General features: G+C 43.8%; 1 protein-coding gene across 1 annotated transcript in view; it reads right to left on the reverse strand.

Moving 5' to 3' along the window:
- LOC311143846 (peripheral plasma membrane protein CASK-like) overlaps positions 1 to 18583 on the reverse strand; it is a 211880-nt gene that overhangs the window by 23816 nt on the left and 169481 nt on the right. The window contains exons 12-13 of the mRNA XM_084179723.1: positions 7440 to 7517; positions 1653 to 1871 (exon numbers count right to left, since the gene is read on the reverse strand). Coding sequence (XP_084035849.1) covers positions 1653 to 1871; positions 7440 to 7517 — 297 coding nt within the window. The remainder of the gene's footprint in view (positions 1 to 1652; positions 1872 to 7439; positions 7518 to 18583) is intronic.

The following is an 18583-nucleotide window of genomic DNA, read 5'->3' on the forward strand; positions in this document are numbered from 1 at the left end:
GGAGGTTTTCACTCAAAATCTCACGATACATGTCCCCATTCATTCTTTCCTTTACACGGATCAGTCGTCCTGGTCCCTTTGCAGAAAAACAGCCCCAAAGCATGATGTTTCCACCCCCATGCTTCACAGTAGGTATGGTGTTCTTTGGATGCAACTCAGCATTCTTTGTCCTCCAAACACGACGAGTTGAGTTTTTACCATATGAGAATGTCATCTGACCATATGACATTCTCCCAATCCTCTTCTGGATCATCCAAATGCACTCTAGCAAACTTCAGACGGGCCTGGACATGTACTGGCTTAAGCAGGGGGACACGTCTGGCACTGCAGGATTTGAGTCCCTGGCGGCGTAGTGTGTTACTGATGGTAGGCTTTGTTACTTTGGTCCCAACTCTCTGCAGGTCATTCACTAGGTCCCCCCGTGTGGTTCTGGGATTTTTGCTCACCGTTCTTGTGATCATTTTGACCCCACGGGGTGAGATCTTGCGTGGAGCCCCAGATCGAGGGAGATTATCAGTGGTCTTGTATGTCTTCCATTTCCTAATAATTGCTCCCACAGTTGATTTCTTCAAACCAAGTGTCACGGTTTCGGCCGAGGCTGCTCCTCCTCCTTGTTCGGGCAGGTTTCGGCGGTCGTCGTCTCCGGAGTACTAGCTGCCACCGCTCTATGTTTCTTGTTTGATTGGTTTTGTCTGTTTGTCACACCTGTTTTGTGTTATGTCTCAATTAGCACCCTATTTAGTTTCCTTGTTGTTAGTTAGGTGTTGTGTGTAATTGTTCTGTGTTGGTTCGTGTTTATGTAACCAGAGACGTCACGTTTTCGTTTGTTATTTTGATCGTGTGTTTTCTAATAAAATATGTTCGCATTCAACGCTGCGCATTGGTCTTCTCTGTTAGACGAGCGTGACACCAAGCTGCTTACCTATTGCAGATTCAGTCTTCCCAGCCTGGTGCAGGTCTACAATTTTGTTTCTGGTGTCCTTTGACAGCTCTTTGGTCTTGGCCATAGTGGAGTTTGGAGTGTGACTGTTTGAGGTTGTGGACAGGTGTCTTTTATACTGATAACAAGTTCAAACAGGTGCCATTAATACAGGTAACGAGTGGAGGACAGAGGAGCCTCTTAAAGAAGAAGTTACAGGTCTGTGAGAGCCAGAAATCTTGCTTGTTTGTAGGTGACCAAATACTTATTTTCCACCATAATTTGCAAATAAATTCATAAAAAATCCTACAATGTGATTTTCTGGATTTTTTTCTTCTCAATTTGTCTGTCATAGTTGACTTGTACCTATGATGAAAATTACAGGCCTCTCTCATCTTTTTAAGTGGGAGAACTTGCACAATTGGTGGCTGACTAAATACTTTTCCCCCCCACTGTATCTGCCCCTTCTCTTTCTGTCTCTCTACCTACCTCTCTGTCTCTCTCCATCTATCTGCCCCCTCTCTCTCTGTCTCTCTCTGACTGATGTTTCACTCTCTCTCTGTCTCTCTCCCTACCTCTCTGTCTCTCTCCATTTATCTGCCCCCTCTCTCTCTGTCTCTCTACATACCTCTCGGTCTCTCTCCATTTATCTGCCCCCTCTCTCTCTGTCTCTCTCCCTACCTCTCTGTCTCTCTCCATCTATCTGCCCCCTCTCTTTCTGTCTCTCTCCCTACCTCTCTGTCTCTCTCCATCTATCTGCCCCCTCTCTCTCTGTCTGTCTCTGTCTCTCTTTGTCTCTGCTATAGCTTCGGTCATGACGGCTAAACACAGCCAAGTCGAGGTGTGTGTGTATGTGTGTGCTTTCACTCACCATAAAGTGCGGCTGGGTCAGTATCCGTCTGAGCTCCTTGGCGTCGTGGTTCTCTGGGTAACAAGAGATCTCTTCCAGTACCTGTAAGGTGGGGGCACAACAGCACAGGGCGTCAGTCAGGGGGCCTTCCTGTAAAGTAGTAGAGTAGTCCTGCTTAATGCCTGTCCCAACCACACATCAACCTCTGACCTGAATATACATACATACAGTAATACTCTCTCACACTTCCTAAACCCCCCTCCCCATTTAGAACCACCTAAACCAGTAAAAACAGCACTTTGAAATCCCTCATCCCATGAGGTCCCTCCTCATGGCTTCTCTTAACCAATCAGAGTCCTCCTCAGGGCTTGTTCACGCCCCCTGGCCTCTTTGGCGTCAGGTCCTGCTATGTCACACCTGCCTGCTGAATTGGGCGATGGAGAGTCCTGGCACGTAAAGGTGTGTGCGAGTTGGAGTGTGTGTGAGTGTGTCTGTGTGTGTGGCAAATGGGCAGCAGGTAGCCTAGCGGTTAAGAGCGTTGGGCCAATAACCGAAAGGTTGCTGGTTCAAATCCCCAAGATGACTAGGTAAAAAATGATGTTGATGTGTCCTTGAGCAAGACACTTAAAGGGAAAGTCCACCCAAAAACGTTCTAGATATATAACTCTTAAAATACAGACCCCAAACTTGACCTACACAACAATTTACGACCTCTTTTAGAGAGGACACACTCACAGCCACACTACAGACTCCTCAATAGACTCACACACGTGCTACTGAGCTACAGACTAACATATGCATCGTCACAGACAGCTCTACGCTACTCCCAGTCTCCCTTTTTGTCAAATACAAAAATGCTTTAAAACAAAACCAAGTAGTTTTCCTTTGTTTTATTTGTATGTATGTGTGTGTGTGTGTGTGTGTGTGTGTGTGTGTGTGTGTGTGTGTGTGTGTGTGTGTGTGTGTGTGTGTGTGTGTGTGTGTGTGTGTTTTGAAAGACGTCTCAGGGCTTACATATTCCAGGTGTTTCAAAGCGGCGTCGTCTTGGATGGAGCTCTTTAAACCAGGAGGAGGACACAGGGAGGACAGTTACACGTGACCTCTGAGGATGTCCTTGGTCCTCATAGGAGGAGTCAGGGGTCATGGGGTCAAAGGCCAGTGGTTGTCAGGAGGGTCAGGGGGGGTAAAGTTGAAAAAGGTCAAAGATGACAGCGTCGGGGGGAAAGGTTAGTGTCTATAGGTTTAGGAGCAGGGTCAAATCTAAAGAGTGCTAGTAAAAATGTTTGAAAGCATTTCAGTATCGCCACTGGGGATCAGTAGCAGGAAGACAAGCAGAGTATTACAGAGGAAGTCCCTTTAAGTCACTGGTGGCAAGAAATAAAGGAGATTTCGATCTATGGTGAAATACTGGATGAATGTGTCTAACATTGACTAGAAAAGCACTCAGATCAGAACTCAGATAGAAAATGAGGACACTATTAGAGGAAGTAAGGCAACTAAAACAACATTACACACACACCAAAACATCTGTTCACCTTCCTGCATTCAAACTCCTAATCCAACTCCATACAAACTCCTAATCCAACTCCATACAAACTCCTAATCCAACTCCATACAAACTCCTAATCCAACTCCATACAAACTCCTAATCCAACTCCATACAAACTCCTAATCCAACTCCATACAAACTCCTAATCCAACTCCATACAAGCTCCTAATCCAACTCCATACAAACTCCTAATCCAACTCCATACAAACTCCTAATCCAACTCCATACAAGCTCGTAATCCAACTCCATACAAGCTCGTAATCCAACTCCATACAAGCTCCTAATCCAACTCCATACAAGCTCCTAATCCAACTCCATACAAGCTCCTAATCCAACTCCATACAAGCTCCTAATCCAACTCCATACAAACGTCTAATCCAACTCCATACAAACTCCTAATCCAAATCCATACAAACTTCTAATCCAACTCCATACAAACTCCTAATCCAACGCCATACAAACTCCTAATCCAACTCCATACAAACTCATAATCCAACTCCATACACATTTCTAATCCAACTCCATACAAATTTCTAATCCAACTTCATACAAACTCCAACTCCATACAAACTTCTAATCCAACTCCATACAAACTCCAACTGCATACAAACTCCTAATCCAACTCCATGCAAATTTCTAATCCAACTCCATACAAGCTCCAACTCCATACAAACTCCTAATCCAACTAGACCATTTTAAAAGTAAAACTATGACCCAGACAGCACCATAAACGGGCTGTGACTAAATCCCCTCTAGGACCAGACTGGGTCTGTCGATGTGCCCTTGAGCAAGGCACTTAACCCTAATTGCTCTTGTAAATTGCTCTGGATAAGAGCATCTGCTAAATGACAAAAAATGTCAAATGTAAAACTGTAGCTGGTTAATTCCTCTAGACTTACTTCAAAGCCACATACAGAGTCTTATACTGCTCTAAATGGGCTTTCCAGTGTTAATACAGCTGTGTTTTTCCACCTACTCCCTCCCTCCCTCTCTCTCTTTCTTCTTAGCCAGACGTACATTTTAATTGCCCTCCACATACAATGAACCCAATACAAACATTTCACACTTACAACACGTCTTGCCAGACTGTGTGTGAGTGTGTGTGAGAGTGTGTGAGAGTGTGTGAGTGTGTGTGTGAGAGTGTGTGAGTGTGTGTGAGAGTCTGTGAGTGTGTGTGAGAGTGTGAGTGAGAGTGTGAGTGAGTGTGTGTGTGAGAGTGTGTGTGTGAGAGTGTGAGTGAGAGTGTGTGTGAGAGTGTGAGTGAGAGTGTGTGTGAGTGTGTGTGTGAGAGTATGTGTGAGAGTGTGTGTGAGAGTGTGTGTGAGAGTGTGTGTGAGTGTGTGTGTGAGTGTGTGTGTGTGTGTGAGAGTGTGTGTGAGAGTGTGTGTGTGAGAGTGTGAGTGAGGGTATGTGTGAGAGTGTGTGTGAGAGTGTGAGTGAGAGTGTGTGTGAGAGTGTGTGTGAGAGTGTGAGTGAGAGTGTGTGTGAGTGTGTGTGTGAGAGTATGTGTGAGAGTGTGTGTGAGAGTGTGTGTGAGAGTGTGTGTGAGAGTGTGTGTGAGTGTGTGTGTGAGTGTGTGTGTGTGTGTGAGAGTGTGTGTGAGAGTGTGTGTGAGTGTGTGTGTGAGAGTGTGTGTGAGTGTGTGTGAGAGTGTGTGTAGCTCTGACACACACACAGGATCTACTAACAAAGGGCAAATAAACAAGCAGTCTAAGCTCCTTATTATATTAATAGTGTCTATGAATGATCCAACAGACTGTAGATTAACTTCACTAACAGTGGGAAACTAAACAAAACCTAACAGATCCTGTATGTTTGTAGAAAAGACTCCAGATTTGATCACAGGCTGCATTCCATTACGAAACAGTTGTCCCTACTCCTTCTGCCCTTGTCCACCTCTCTTTCAGGGTGAAACCTTTTGAAATGGAATACAGCCTCAGTGTTTAACAGTCTAGTAGGTCAGAACTGTCCGGATCAAATTGCTACCTCCTATATTTACCACCTCTTCATCTTGTTCATTCAAAATGAGCTGCGTCGGCTGACCTACTATGGGACCAGACCTACTATAGAACCAGACCTACTATAGAACCACACCTACTATAGAACCAGACCTACTATGGGACCAGACCTACTATAGAACCAGACCTACTATGGGACCAGACCTACTATAGAACCAGACCTACTATAGAACCAGACCTACTATAGAACCAGACCTACTATAGAACCAGACCTACTATGGGACCAGACCTACTATAGAACCAGACCTACTATAGAACCAGACCTACTATGGGACCAGACCTACTATAGAACCAGACCTACTATGGGACCAGACCTACTATAGAACCAGACCAGACCTACTATGGGACCAGACCTACTATAGAACCAGACCTACTATGGGACCAGACCTACTATGGGACCAGACCTACTATAGAACCAGACCTACTATAGAACCAGACCTACTATGGGACCACACCTACTATAGAACCAGACCTACTATGGGACCAGACCTACTATAGAACCAGACCTACTATAGAACCAGACCTACTATGGGACCAGACCTACTATGGGACAAGACCTACTATAGAACCAGACCTACTATAGAACCAGACCTACTATAGAACCAGACCTACTACGGGACCAGACCTACTATAGAACCAGACCTACTATGGGACCAGACCTACTATAGAACCAGACCTACTATAGAACCAGACCTACTATAGAACCAGACCTACTATGGGACCAGACCTACTATAGAACCAGACCTACTATGGGACCAGACCAACTTTGAGACCAGTCCCCTAGAATATGATCCTAGATCAGACCCTTCTATATTATAATAATATATGACATTTAGCAGACACTTTTGTCCAAAGCGACTTTCAGTCATGCGAGCATACATTTTTGCGTGGCCCCAACGGGAATCGAACAAACAATCCTTGGCGATGCGAGATCAATGCTCAACCAACTGAGCCACACAATCACCCCTCTATACACCTCTACCTCACCCCTCTATACACCTCTACCTCACTCCTCTATATACCTCTACCTCACCCCTCTATACACCTCTACCTCACCCCTCTATACACCTCTACCTCACCCCTCTATACACCTCTACCTCACCCCTCTATACACCTCTACCTCACCCCTCTATACACCTCTACCTCACCCCTCTATACACCTCTACCTCACCCCTCTATACACCTCTACCTCACCCCTCTATACACCTCTACCTCACCCCTCTATACACCTCTACCTCACCCCTCTATACACCTCTACCTCACCCCTCTATACACCTCTACCTCACCCCTCTATACACCTCTACCTCATCCCTCTATACACCTCTACCTCACCCCTCTATACACCTCTACCTCACCCCTCTATACACCTCTACCTCACCCCTCTATACACCTCTACCTCACCCCTCTATACACCTCTACCACACCACTACACACCCCTCTATACACCTCTACCTCACCCCTCTATACACCTCTACCACACCCCTCTAAATAATTAAGCCTAATGGCTGGCCTTTAGCTCAGTAAGCTAACACAGTATTGAGTTGTGTGTTGTAGGCAACCCAGGTTTGTTACCTGGCTGGTGACACATAGCTATGAGGTTGTTGTTATTTTGAAGAAAAACAAAGAGGTTAGAGGAGAAGAGGTGCAACTCCTTCAAATACTGACCTCAGGCCAGATTGAAGAGTGAAGAGTTAGATAGGATGCATCTCAAATTACACCCTATTCCCCACATCGGGCACCAGCTTTGACTTCTTCTGACCAGAGCCACAAGGCTGTGGTCAAAAGTAGTGCACTACATGGGAAATAGGGTGCTATTTGAGCTGTGAACCTAATGAATAGTAGAGAGATGTGTTAATGGCTAGAGCCATGTAGATTAAGCAGAGTGTGTGGTCAGGGAATTAGAAGCAGTGTGTGGTGATCTATAGAGTTGATCACGTCATCAATCGTCATCAATAATATCATATACACAAGCATTGTGACAAGCACACAACACAATATTGTATCTGTATGCATGTGTGTACGTGTGTGTGTGTGTGTGTGTGTGTACGTGTGTGTGTGTGTGTGTACGTGCGTGTGTACGTGTGTGTGTACGTGTGTGCTCACCTCTTTGGCTCTCTGTACAGTATTGCTGGGGGGGTTTCTGATCTGGGCGGAAGACTTCGTGTTGATCTTGTCGTAAAGCTGAAACAACACGACACACACAACATTATAAACCAATAATGAATGGCTCATGGTGAACCAGTTCAATTGGTGAATAATACATGTTGGTTCTCTCTCACTGTGTATTCCGAATGACCTGTCTTCAGTGCCAGGCTCTCATCAATGCTGACAATTGCTTGCTTTCATTTAAACATGAAAAAAAAAGGACATTTACAATGTAGGGGAAATATATTATAATTTATGATGCAGACTGAAAGAGGAGCAACACTTTGGTTCTGTTTGCAATGAACCAGCTGACTATACAGGATCAACAGTTGAGGTTGTGTGTTTGTTTTTATGTGTGTGTGTCTTTGTGTGTGCATGCGCTGTGCAGTGGAGGCTGCTGAGGGGAGGACGGTTCATAATAATGGCTGGAACAGAATAAATGGAATTGCATTAAACACATGGAAACCATGTATTTGATACCATCACCACGAGCCCGTCCTCCCCAATGAAGGTGCCACCAGCCTCCTGTGGTACAAACAGTGAATAGTCTCCACTAACCAGGACAAGCAGAAAAGACTGGTTCAATGGTCACAATACCGAGAGGAGACGAACAGAGCTCAGTTGAAAAGGCAGCCATTAAATAAAATAACTCTTATGATAGAATAATTAATTCATGATTTTCTTAGGAATTTGGGTTGAATAATGTAATAATTCTGGACTTCAAAAGAGAGCAGCTGACATCATGAGAGAGCAAGTACATTCGCATACCCCCCCCACACACACTGCTCTTTCGAAATAGGTATTTCGTCATAGCCCCTACACGTATGCCTTCTGTCCTCCCCTTGACCAGAGAGACAGTACTATCACCAGAAGATTACCACTGGTCTCAACCACGAGGCAAGAATGACAAACAATGAAGCAGATAACAGTTAGTTAATGTGTCCTTCTACATTTTAGTCATTTAGCAGACAGTCCTACCCAGAGTGACTTACAGGAGCAATTAGGGTTAAGTGCCTTGCTCAAGGGCACATCTACAGATTTTTCACATAGGCAGAGGGATTCGAACAAGCGACCTTTCGGTTACTGGCCCAACGCACTTACCCACTAGGCTACCTGTATCCCCACGTACTTATCACTTAGAAGTCTTAACTACAGATCTGCTTGGAACGGTACTGTTTTTGAAAACGTGCACATTCTGCGGCTGTCCTCCTGTGAACCTATTTGTAATGAGCAAATATGTGTGTTACTTGTTACGTAAACACTGACACACAGTGATATTCAGATACTGGATTAGTCTGCTGTGTCATTGCTGAGCTCCTTTAAATGGGGTATTTGATGGGAAAACAAGGAGAGTATTTATGAATGTTTGAGATGACTGTGGTGGCTGCATTGGCAGTGGGAGATAGAGTCAACCATGTTTAGACAGATGTCTGTGTGTTGTTTGTGTGTGTGCGTATGTGTGTGTGTGATAGTGGGGAGTGCACAGGGGAGGCTGAGTAGTAGATGCTGGTTCCTGGAGAAAGTTCAGAGTTCAGAGTTCAGAGGCTCTGTCTCTCTGTCTGCTCTTACTATGGAAGGCTTACATTAGAACCAGGGTCATAGGAAACACACACACGTAGCCACATTCACATGCAAACACGCACACACCCAGACACATACACTGCCTGCTTATGTTTGAGTGAGTGTATGTGTGTGAAGGGAAGTCTCAGCAACGAAGAGGAAATGTTACTTTCAGATCGGCTAGGTTCAGATGTGATCATAAACGCATAACCTAAATGACTAAAAATGTAAATGTAAAAATAACCACATATTATTAGTATACGTCCCAGCTCATTCTTTCACCATGATGCTGTTGCTTGCCCTCTGTAAAGTGCTCCGTTAAATGTTTCTTATGAAAACAAACTGTTCATTTAGACGTACTGTAGGAGGACTAGAGCTGTGTTCGAATACCAATACTAACATACCGTATACTACATACTTAATGAGTATATACTGCATACCATATACTATTAGTTCATTTTAGCATACTGTAAACAAACGGTATCGTTTCAGTTGAGCGTACTAGCTCTTCGCCTGTCTACCGGAAGTTGATGTTGTTGCTATGCAACCTCTTGCTAGCTTGTTGCCATAACAAATGACTAGCTAGACATTTTAAAATATCGGGTGTGTTCCTGAATTCAATCTGGAGTGCCAGAGTGTGCTCTTGGAGTTCGTAAATCCAGAGCGTTGTCAGATTGCCCGTTTGTAAATTCAGAGCGTTTCGCACCCAAGCTATCTGGCTAACGTTGGCTAGCTACTTCCAGACACAAATGAGAGAACACCTCACTCTGACCATTTTACTTGCCTTAGCAGAGCTCGTTAGGCTGTTTTCATGTTATCCAGAGCGTTGGTGGCTGTAACTGTGCTGCTGGCAACAATTAAATTATGCTTTTTTTTTGCCAAAGTTTACTGACACCCGGCCATATTCAACAGGTGTTGAGTGTTCGTAAATTCTTCAGTTATTCTGCACTCTGTCACACTCAGAGGAGAGTGCTCTGAAATCGGAGTAGGTAGCCAGAATCAACAATGTCCATTGAGAACGCACAACGACTATACCACTTAGCTAAGAATGATGTGAACAATCAAGTCAATAAACATTGGGTAGCTAGTTAGATAGCATATAATTAATATACTGCCTGGCAAGTTCTATGTATTAGTAGCTAACTAACGTTAGGTAACTAGCTAACATACCGGTACATCCTGCTGTAATGCTATACGGTTCGTAAGGATAGCGTAGCTAACAAATTGTCAGCCAACATTACGTGTAACGTAACATATTTGAAAAGTCATTACTTTATTACATTGCTAAACATTTTCTTAACATTTGTCATAATTAGTTAATGCAATTAATTAGTATCCGCCCATTTTCGGAAGAATTGCATTATGGGCCCTAAAAGCACAGAAATTGTGTCCACTGCTTGTATACTTCGTATTTTAGCGAATTTAGTACGACATCCGGGAACTTTTGGCTTACTAACTATATCCATACTATGACCAATAAACATACTACATACTCAATTTACGTCACAAATAGTACGGTTAGTGCGGTTAGTATGAATATTCGAACACAGCTATACTGTATGAGCGTTACACTTGGCATTAGTTTCAAACTACTAATACTGCTATGTGCTACCATCATCAAAGATGTTGCTGATTGCTTATAGAAACCTGACATATTTACTTGACACCCAGCATCATGACACGGTCATAACCATGTCATAATATATCATAACAGCTGACATACCTTGTCATAACCTGTCATAATATGGTCATAACACTGTCATGACACATATATTTAGACCTGTTGTGACATATATTGCCTTATTTTATGACTTAAGAAATAAACTTTCAAACGAAAGGAAACTTCTTGGCAGGGAAAAAACACATTTGAATTATTATTATGGTGTCATAATCAGCCATAAAATAATGCAATATATGTCACAACAGATGTAAATATATGGGTCATGACAGTATTATGACAGGTTATGACAAGTTCTGTCAGATGTTATAATATAATAATAATATAATATAATATAATTTATGACATGTTATGGCATGGTTATGACTATGTTATGACGGTGGGTGTCAAGTAAAGTGTTACCAAAACAAACGTAAGTGCTGTCCTGTGTGGTTCAACTGGTAGAGCACGGCGCTTGCAACGCCAAGGGTCATGGGTTCGATTCCCGTTGGGTTTACTCATACGTCAAATGTATGCATGCATGACTGTAAGTCGCTTTGGATAAAAGCATCTGCAAAATGGCATGTATTATTATATTAAGTGAATATATATACAGTCATGTAACATCACTGTTGTGTCTGAAGTTACAGTCACAGTGAAAACAGCATACAGCCAACAATCTTCTCCCTACAAAGAGAGAAACAGAGCCTTACTCCATCCCATGGAAGGATATTTACATTTTAGTCATTTAGCAGACGCTCTAATCCAGAGAGATTTACAGGAGCAATTGGGGTAAAGTGCCTTGCTCAAGGGCACATCAACAGATGTTTCACCTAGTCAGTTCGGGATTTGAACCAGTGACCTTTTGATTACTGGCCCAACATGCTCACTTTCAAGTTAAAACACACGGGGAACGCTCTCATCCGCTAGGCTACCTGCCACCCTAATACACCACTGATACACACACATACAACAAGATCGACTCACCAACCAGATCCTAAGCAGTAGCCAAACACCCTAACCCAGAAGAGAATAGCAAGCAAGCTTAGCATCCAGACTACAGTAGGCTACTGTTACAGTACGTCCATTCCGTGCCCAGCGGATCTGTACTTTCCCTGAGCCTCTCTGTGTGTGAGTGGAGAGGATGGTAACGTCAGCCCTACAGATGTACTCACAGATAGCCTACTGCAGGAGTCTGGAGTCACACAGCAGTGAAAGGGACTAAGGCCTGACAATAGCACCCATTGTCCTACCCAGAGCGACTTACAGGAGCAATTAGAGTTAAGTGCGTTCCTCAAGGGCACATTTTCTGATTTTTCACATAGTCGGGACAGGGATTCAAACCAGCGACCTTTCGGTTACTGGCCCAACGCATCCCCACTTACTTATCACTTAGAAGTCTTAACTACAGATCTGCTTGGAACGGTACCGTTTTTGTAGACGTGCACATTCTGTGGCTGTCGTCCTGTGAACTTATTTGTAATGAGCAAATATGTGTGTTACTTGTAACGTAAACACTGACACACAGTGATATTCAGATACTGGATTAGTCTGCTGTGTCATTGCTGAGCTCCTTTAAAGGTATTTGATGGGAAAACAAGGAGAGTATTTATGAATGTTTGAGATGTCTGTGGTGCCTGCATTGGCAGTGGGAGATAGAGTCAACCATGTTTAGACAGATGTCTGTGTGCATGTGATAGTGGGGAGTGTACAGGGGAGGCTGAGCAGTAGACACTGGTTCCTGGAGAAAGTTCAGATTTCAGAGGCTCTGTCTCTCTGTCTGCTCTTACTATGGAAGGCTTACATTAGAACCAGGGTCATAGGAAACGCACACACCCAGACACTTTTGTTTGAGTGAGTGTATGAAGTCTTAGCAACGAAGAGGAAATGTTAATTTTAGATCGGCTATGTTCAGATTGACATTTTAGTCATTTAGCAGACGCTCTTATCCAGAGCGACTTACAGTTAGTGCATACATTACTTATTATATATATATATATTTATTTATTTTTCATACTGGCCCCCCGTGGGAATCGAACCCACAACCCTGGCATTGCCAAAGCCATGCTCTACCAACTGAGCTACATCCCTGCCGGCCATTCCCTCCCCTACCTTGGACGACGCTGGGGTCGTCCCATGGGTCTCCCGTTCGCGGCCAGCTACGACAGAGCCTGGATTCGAACCAGGATCTCTAGTGGCACAGCTAGCACTGCGATGCAGTGCCTTAGACCACTGCGCCACTCGGGAGTGATGTGATCATAAACGCATAACCTAAATGACTAAAAATGTAAATGTAAAAATAACCACATATTATTAGTCTACGTCCCAGCTCATTCTTTCACCATGATGCTGTTGCTTGCCCTCTGTAAAGTGCTCCGTTAAATGTTTCTTATGAAAAAAAACTGTTCATTTAGACGTACTGTAGGATGACTAGAGCTGTGTTCGAATACCAATACTAACATACCGTATACTACATACTTAATGAGTATATACTGCATACCATATACTATTAGTTCATTTTAGCATACTGTAAACAAACAGTATCGTTTCAGTTGAGCGTACTAGCTCTTCGCCTGTCTACCGGAAGTTGATGTTGTTGCTATGCAACCTCTTGCTAGCTTGTTGCCATAACAAATGACTAGCTAGACATTTTACAATATCGGGTGTGTTCCTGAATTCAATCTGGAGTGCCAGAGTGCGCTCTTGGAGTTCGTAAATCCAGAGTTTTGTCAGATTGTCCGTTCGTAAATTCAGAGTGCTTCCCACCCAAGCTATCTGGCTAACGTTGGCTAGCTACTTCCAGACACAAATGAGAGAACACCTCACTCTGACCATTTTACTTGCCTTAGCAGAGCTCGTTAGGCTGTTTTCATGTTATCCAGAGTGTTGGTGGCTGTAACTGTGCTGCTGGCAACAATTAAATTATGCTTTTTTTTGCCAAAGTTTACTGACACCCGGCCATGTTCAACAGGTGTTGAGTGTTCGTAAATTCTTCAGTTATTCTGCACTCTGTCACACTCAGACGAGAGTGCTCTGAAATCGGAGTAGGTAGCCAGAATCAACAATGTCCATTGAGAACGCACAACGACTATACCACTTAGCTAAGAATTATGTGAATTATCAAGTCAATAAATATTGGGTAGTTAGTTAGATAGCATATAATTAATATATTGCCTGGCAAGTTCGATGTATTAGTAGCCAACTAAAGTTAGGTAACTAGCTAACATACCGGTACATCCTGCTGTAATGCTATACGGTTCGTAAGGATAGCGTAGCTAACAAATTGTCAGCCAACATTACGTGTAACGTAACATATTTGAAATGTCATTACTTTATTACATTGCTCAACATTTTCTTAACATTTGTCATAATTAGTTAAAGCAATGAATTTGTATCTGCTATCGTCGGAATTTGGCAGAATATTTTCTGCCATTTTCTTCAAATCTGAAAACGTTGTGAAGCCACACCCATTTTCTGAAGAATTGCATTATGGGCCCAAAAGTACAGAAATAGTATCCGCTGCTTGTATACTTCGTATTTTAGCGAATTTAGTACGACATCCGGGAACCTTTGGCATACTAACTATATCCATATTATGACCAATAAGCATACTACATACTCAATTTATGTCACAAATAGTACGGTTAATATGAATATTCGAACACAGCTATACTGTATGAGCTTTACACTTGGCATTAGTTTCAAACTACTAATACTGCTATGTGCTACCATCATCAAAGATGTTGCAGATTGCTTATAGAAACCTGACATATTTACTTGACACCCAGCATCATGACACGGTCATAACCATGTCATAATATATCATAACAGCTGACATACCTTGTCATAACCTGTCATAATATGGTCATAACACTGTCATGACACATATATTTAGACCTGTTGTGACATATTGCGTTATTTTATGACTTAAGAAACAAACTTTCAAACGAAAGGAAACTTCTTGGCAGGGAAAAAATACATTTGAATAAATTATTAAGGTGTCATAATCAGCCATAAAATAATGCAATATATGTCACAACAGATGTAAATATATGGGTCATGACAGTATTATGACTGGTTATGACAAGTTATGTCAGCTGTTATGACATGTTATGGCATGGTTATGTCAGCTGTTATGACATATTATGGCATGGTTATGACTGTGTTATGACACTGGGTGTCAAGTAAAGTGTTACCAAAACAAGTGTAAGTGCTGTCCTGTGTGGTTCAATCGGTAGAGCACGGCGCTTGCAATACCCCGCTGGGGTCACGTCAAATGTAAGTTGCTTTGGATAAAAGCATCTGCTAAATGGCATGTATTATTATATTAAATGAATATATATACAGTCATGTAACATCACTGTTGTGTCTGAAGTTACAGTCACAGTGAAAACAGCATACAGCCAACAATCTTCTCCCTACAAAGAGAGAAACAGAGCCTTACTCCATCCCATGGAAGGATATTTACATTTTAGTCATTTAGCAGACGCTCTAATCCAGAGCGATGTACAGGAGCAATTGGGGTAAAGTGCCTTGCTCAAGGGCACATCAACAGATGTTTCACCTAGTCAGTTCGGGGATTTGAACCAGTGACCGTTTGATTACTGGCCCAACATGCTCACTTTCAAGTTAAAACACACGGGGAACGCTCTCATCCGCTAGGCTACCTGCCACCCTAATACACCACTGATACACACACATACAACAAGATTGACTCACCAACCAGATCCTAAGCAGTAGCCAAACACCCTAACCCAGAAGAGAATAGCAAGCAAGCTTAGCATCCAGACTACAGTAGGCTACTCTTACAGTACGTCCATTCCGTGCCCAGTGGATCTGTAGTTCCTCTGAGCCTCTCTGTGTGTGAGTGGAGAGAATGGTAACGTCAGCCCTACAGATGTACTCACAGATAGCCTACTGCAGGAGTCTGGAGCCTGGAGTCACACAGCAGTGAAAGGGACTAAGGCCTGACAATAGCACCCATTGTTCTCTCTCTCTTTCTCTCTCTTTTCAGGCTGGGTCTCTCTCTATGTCGCTCTCCTTCTTTCTGTCGCTTTCAGAGTAGGAGAGTGGGGTCTTTATCTCTTTTCAGTTGAAGGAGTCTGTGGTTGCTCTATCTTTCTCTCTTTCCAGTGATGGAGTCTGGCTCACTCTCTCTATCTCTCTCTCTTCAGCTGGGTCTGGGTTTTGAATGGACATCTGCAGCAACATGTTCCTAGTGAAAGGCCTTCCCAGGGAGAGAGTCTCTTTCTACTTCTCATCCTGGGGCAGGGTCCGAAAGCAACAGCCTCCTCCCCTCTTCCTCCTCCCCCCTAACTCCCTCCTCCCCCTTTCCCCCTCCTCTTCCTCCCTTCCTCCTCCTCCTCCCCCTTCCTACGTTCTCCACCAACCCTTTTAAAACACTATTTTGTAACTCCCCCTCCCAACCCCCTCCCTCCCTCCCTCCCTCCCTCCCAACCATCTCCCAACCCCCTCCCAACTCCCCATCCTCGACTTAAGATATTGTTGCCTTATAAGTTTACAACTGCACATACACACACACACGCGCGCACGGAAGTACACATGCACAAACACACACACATTTACAGCATTCACACAAACACACTGCAGCCATGTGTGAACTCATAGCTCAACTCTAACTCATGAAGAACCAAACAAACAAAGCCAAAGGGTCAACAGAAGTCTGGATGTACTGTGTTTCACTAACACGTCATTACGGCGTCGTATGTGTCAGCTTAAAACAACTGACTTAATGCAGGCATGACACAAACCGTTCTGTGTGTCAGCTAGTTATCGTTAGCCAGCCAACTTACCCAGATAACGGTTTGTGTTATGTCTGTGTTGCAGTAAATCAGCTGCCATAAGCTGACGTAAACTGTTGTATGTTGGTCTTGTGATAAAAGGTTTCAAGTGTTACCAAGACCCTGACAGGGTTAAGATAAGAGTTTATAAAGTCAACAGGCCTCAAGTGAACTCTAAACCCTTTAGTAACATCCAGTTTCTCCTAGCCAGCTAGCCTTCAGTAACACACACACACGGCACACACACACACACACACACACACACACACACCATGTTTCTCCCAGCCAGAAAGCTTCTCTCCTAATGTGGCATGAAATCATGAGGAGCGCATCCTGGCTTCCCTCTGCAGTGTGTGTGTGTGTGTGTGTGTGTGTCTGTGTGTGTGTGTGTGTGTGTTTGTGTGTGTCTGTGAGTATGTGTGTTTGTGTCTGTTTTGGCAGTGAACTGCTGGTGCCCTCTAGAGCAGAGAGGTTTGGTGTTTGGCTGGCTGCTATGAGTTTTGGGTGACAGACAAAACACAGAAAACACTGGCAAGAGAATGGGACAGAGAGTGAAACATAGAGAGAGACAGAGAGAGAGAGACAGAGACAGAGACAGAGACAGAGACAGAGACAGAGAGAGAGAGAGAGAGAGAGAGAGAGAGAGAGAGAGAGAGAGAGAGAGAGAGAGAGAGAGAGAGAGAGAGAGAGAGCGAGAGAGAGAGAGACATAGAGACAGAGACAGAGAGAGAGAGAGAGAGAGAGAGCGAGAGAGAGAGACATAGAGACAGAGAGAGAGAGACAGAGACAGAAAGAGAGAGAGACAGACAGAGACAGAGACAGAGAGAGAGAGACAGAGAGAGAGAGAGAGAGAGAGAGAGAGAGCGAGAGAGAGAGACATAGAGACAGAGAGAGACAGAGACAGAGACAGAGACAGAGACAGACAGAGAGAAATACAGAGAGAGAGAGAGGGAGAGAGAGAGAGAGAGAGAGACAGAGAGAGAGACAGAGACAGAGACAGAGAGCGAGACAGAGAGAGAGACAGAGAGAGAGACAGAGAGACAGAGAGAGAGACACACAGAGACAGAGAGAGAGACAGAGACAGAGAGAGACAGAGAGAGAGACATACAGAGACAGACAGAGAGAGTGAGACAGAGAGAGAGACAGAGAGAGTGAGACAGAGAGAGAGACAGAGAGAGAGACAGAGAGAGAGACAGAGAGAGTGAGACAGAGAGAGTGAGACAGAGCGAGAGACAGAGAGAGTGAGACAGAGTGAGCGAGCGAGAAAGAGTAATGGAGAGTAAGAGATTGAAATGGAGAGAGCGAGAGGAGAGGCAAGGGAAAATATGTGTCATTAGAATGTGTATGGTTGTTAGAGGGGGAGAGACTTTAACTATTTGCACATCGTTACAACACTGTATATAGCCATGATATGACATTTAAAAATGTCTCTATTCCATTGGAACCTTTGTTGTTTTGAGTGTAATGTTTACTGTTCATTTTTATTGTTTATTTCACTTTTGTTTACTATCTATTTCACTTGCTTTGGCAATGTTAACATACATTTCCCATGCCAATAAAGCCATTTGAATTGAGAGAGAGAGAGAGAGAGAGAGAGAGAGAGAGAGAGAGAGAGAGAGAGAGAGAGCGAGAGTAAACGATCTACTGTATACACCACTTCTCTTTCTGTAAGAACAACATGGCAATATGGTTATAAATCAACTTAAACTAAATGGTGTTTGCACAATATTTCTCCCACCTACAGTGTAATGGAATTGAGCCGTTAATGTAGTCAGCTAGGTCCTACAGACAGAAGGGAGTTAGCGTATTGGAATGGAGCCATAAGTGTGGCAGAGCCAGAGGCAGACAGAGCCAGAGGCAGACAGAGCCAGAGGCAGACAGAGGCAGAGGCAGAAAGAGACAGAAGCAAACAGAGGCAAACAGAGACAGAGGCAGACAGAGACAGAAGCAAACAGAGGCAAACAGAGACAGAGGCAGACAGAGACAGAGGCAGACAGAGACAGGGGCAGACAGAGGCAGAGGCAGAAAGAGGCAGACAGAGACAGAAGCAGACAGAGGCAGACAGAGCCAGAGGCAGACAGAGG

The sequence above is a fragment of the Coregonus lavaretus genome (genome assembly GCF_964263955.1).
Source record: "Coregonus lavaretus genome assembly, chromosome: 16".
In the NCBI taxonomy this organism is placed as follows: domain Eukaryota; kingdom Metazoa; phylum Chordata; class Actinopteri; order Salmoniformes; family Salmonidae; genus Coregonus; species Coregonus lavaretus.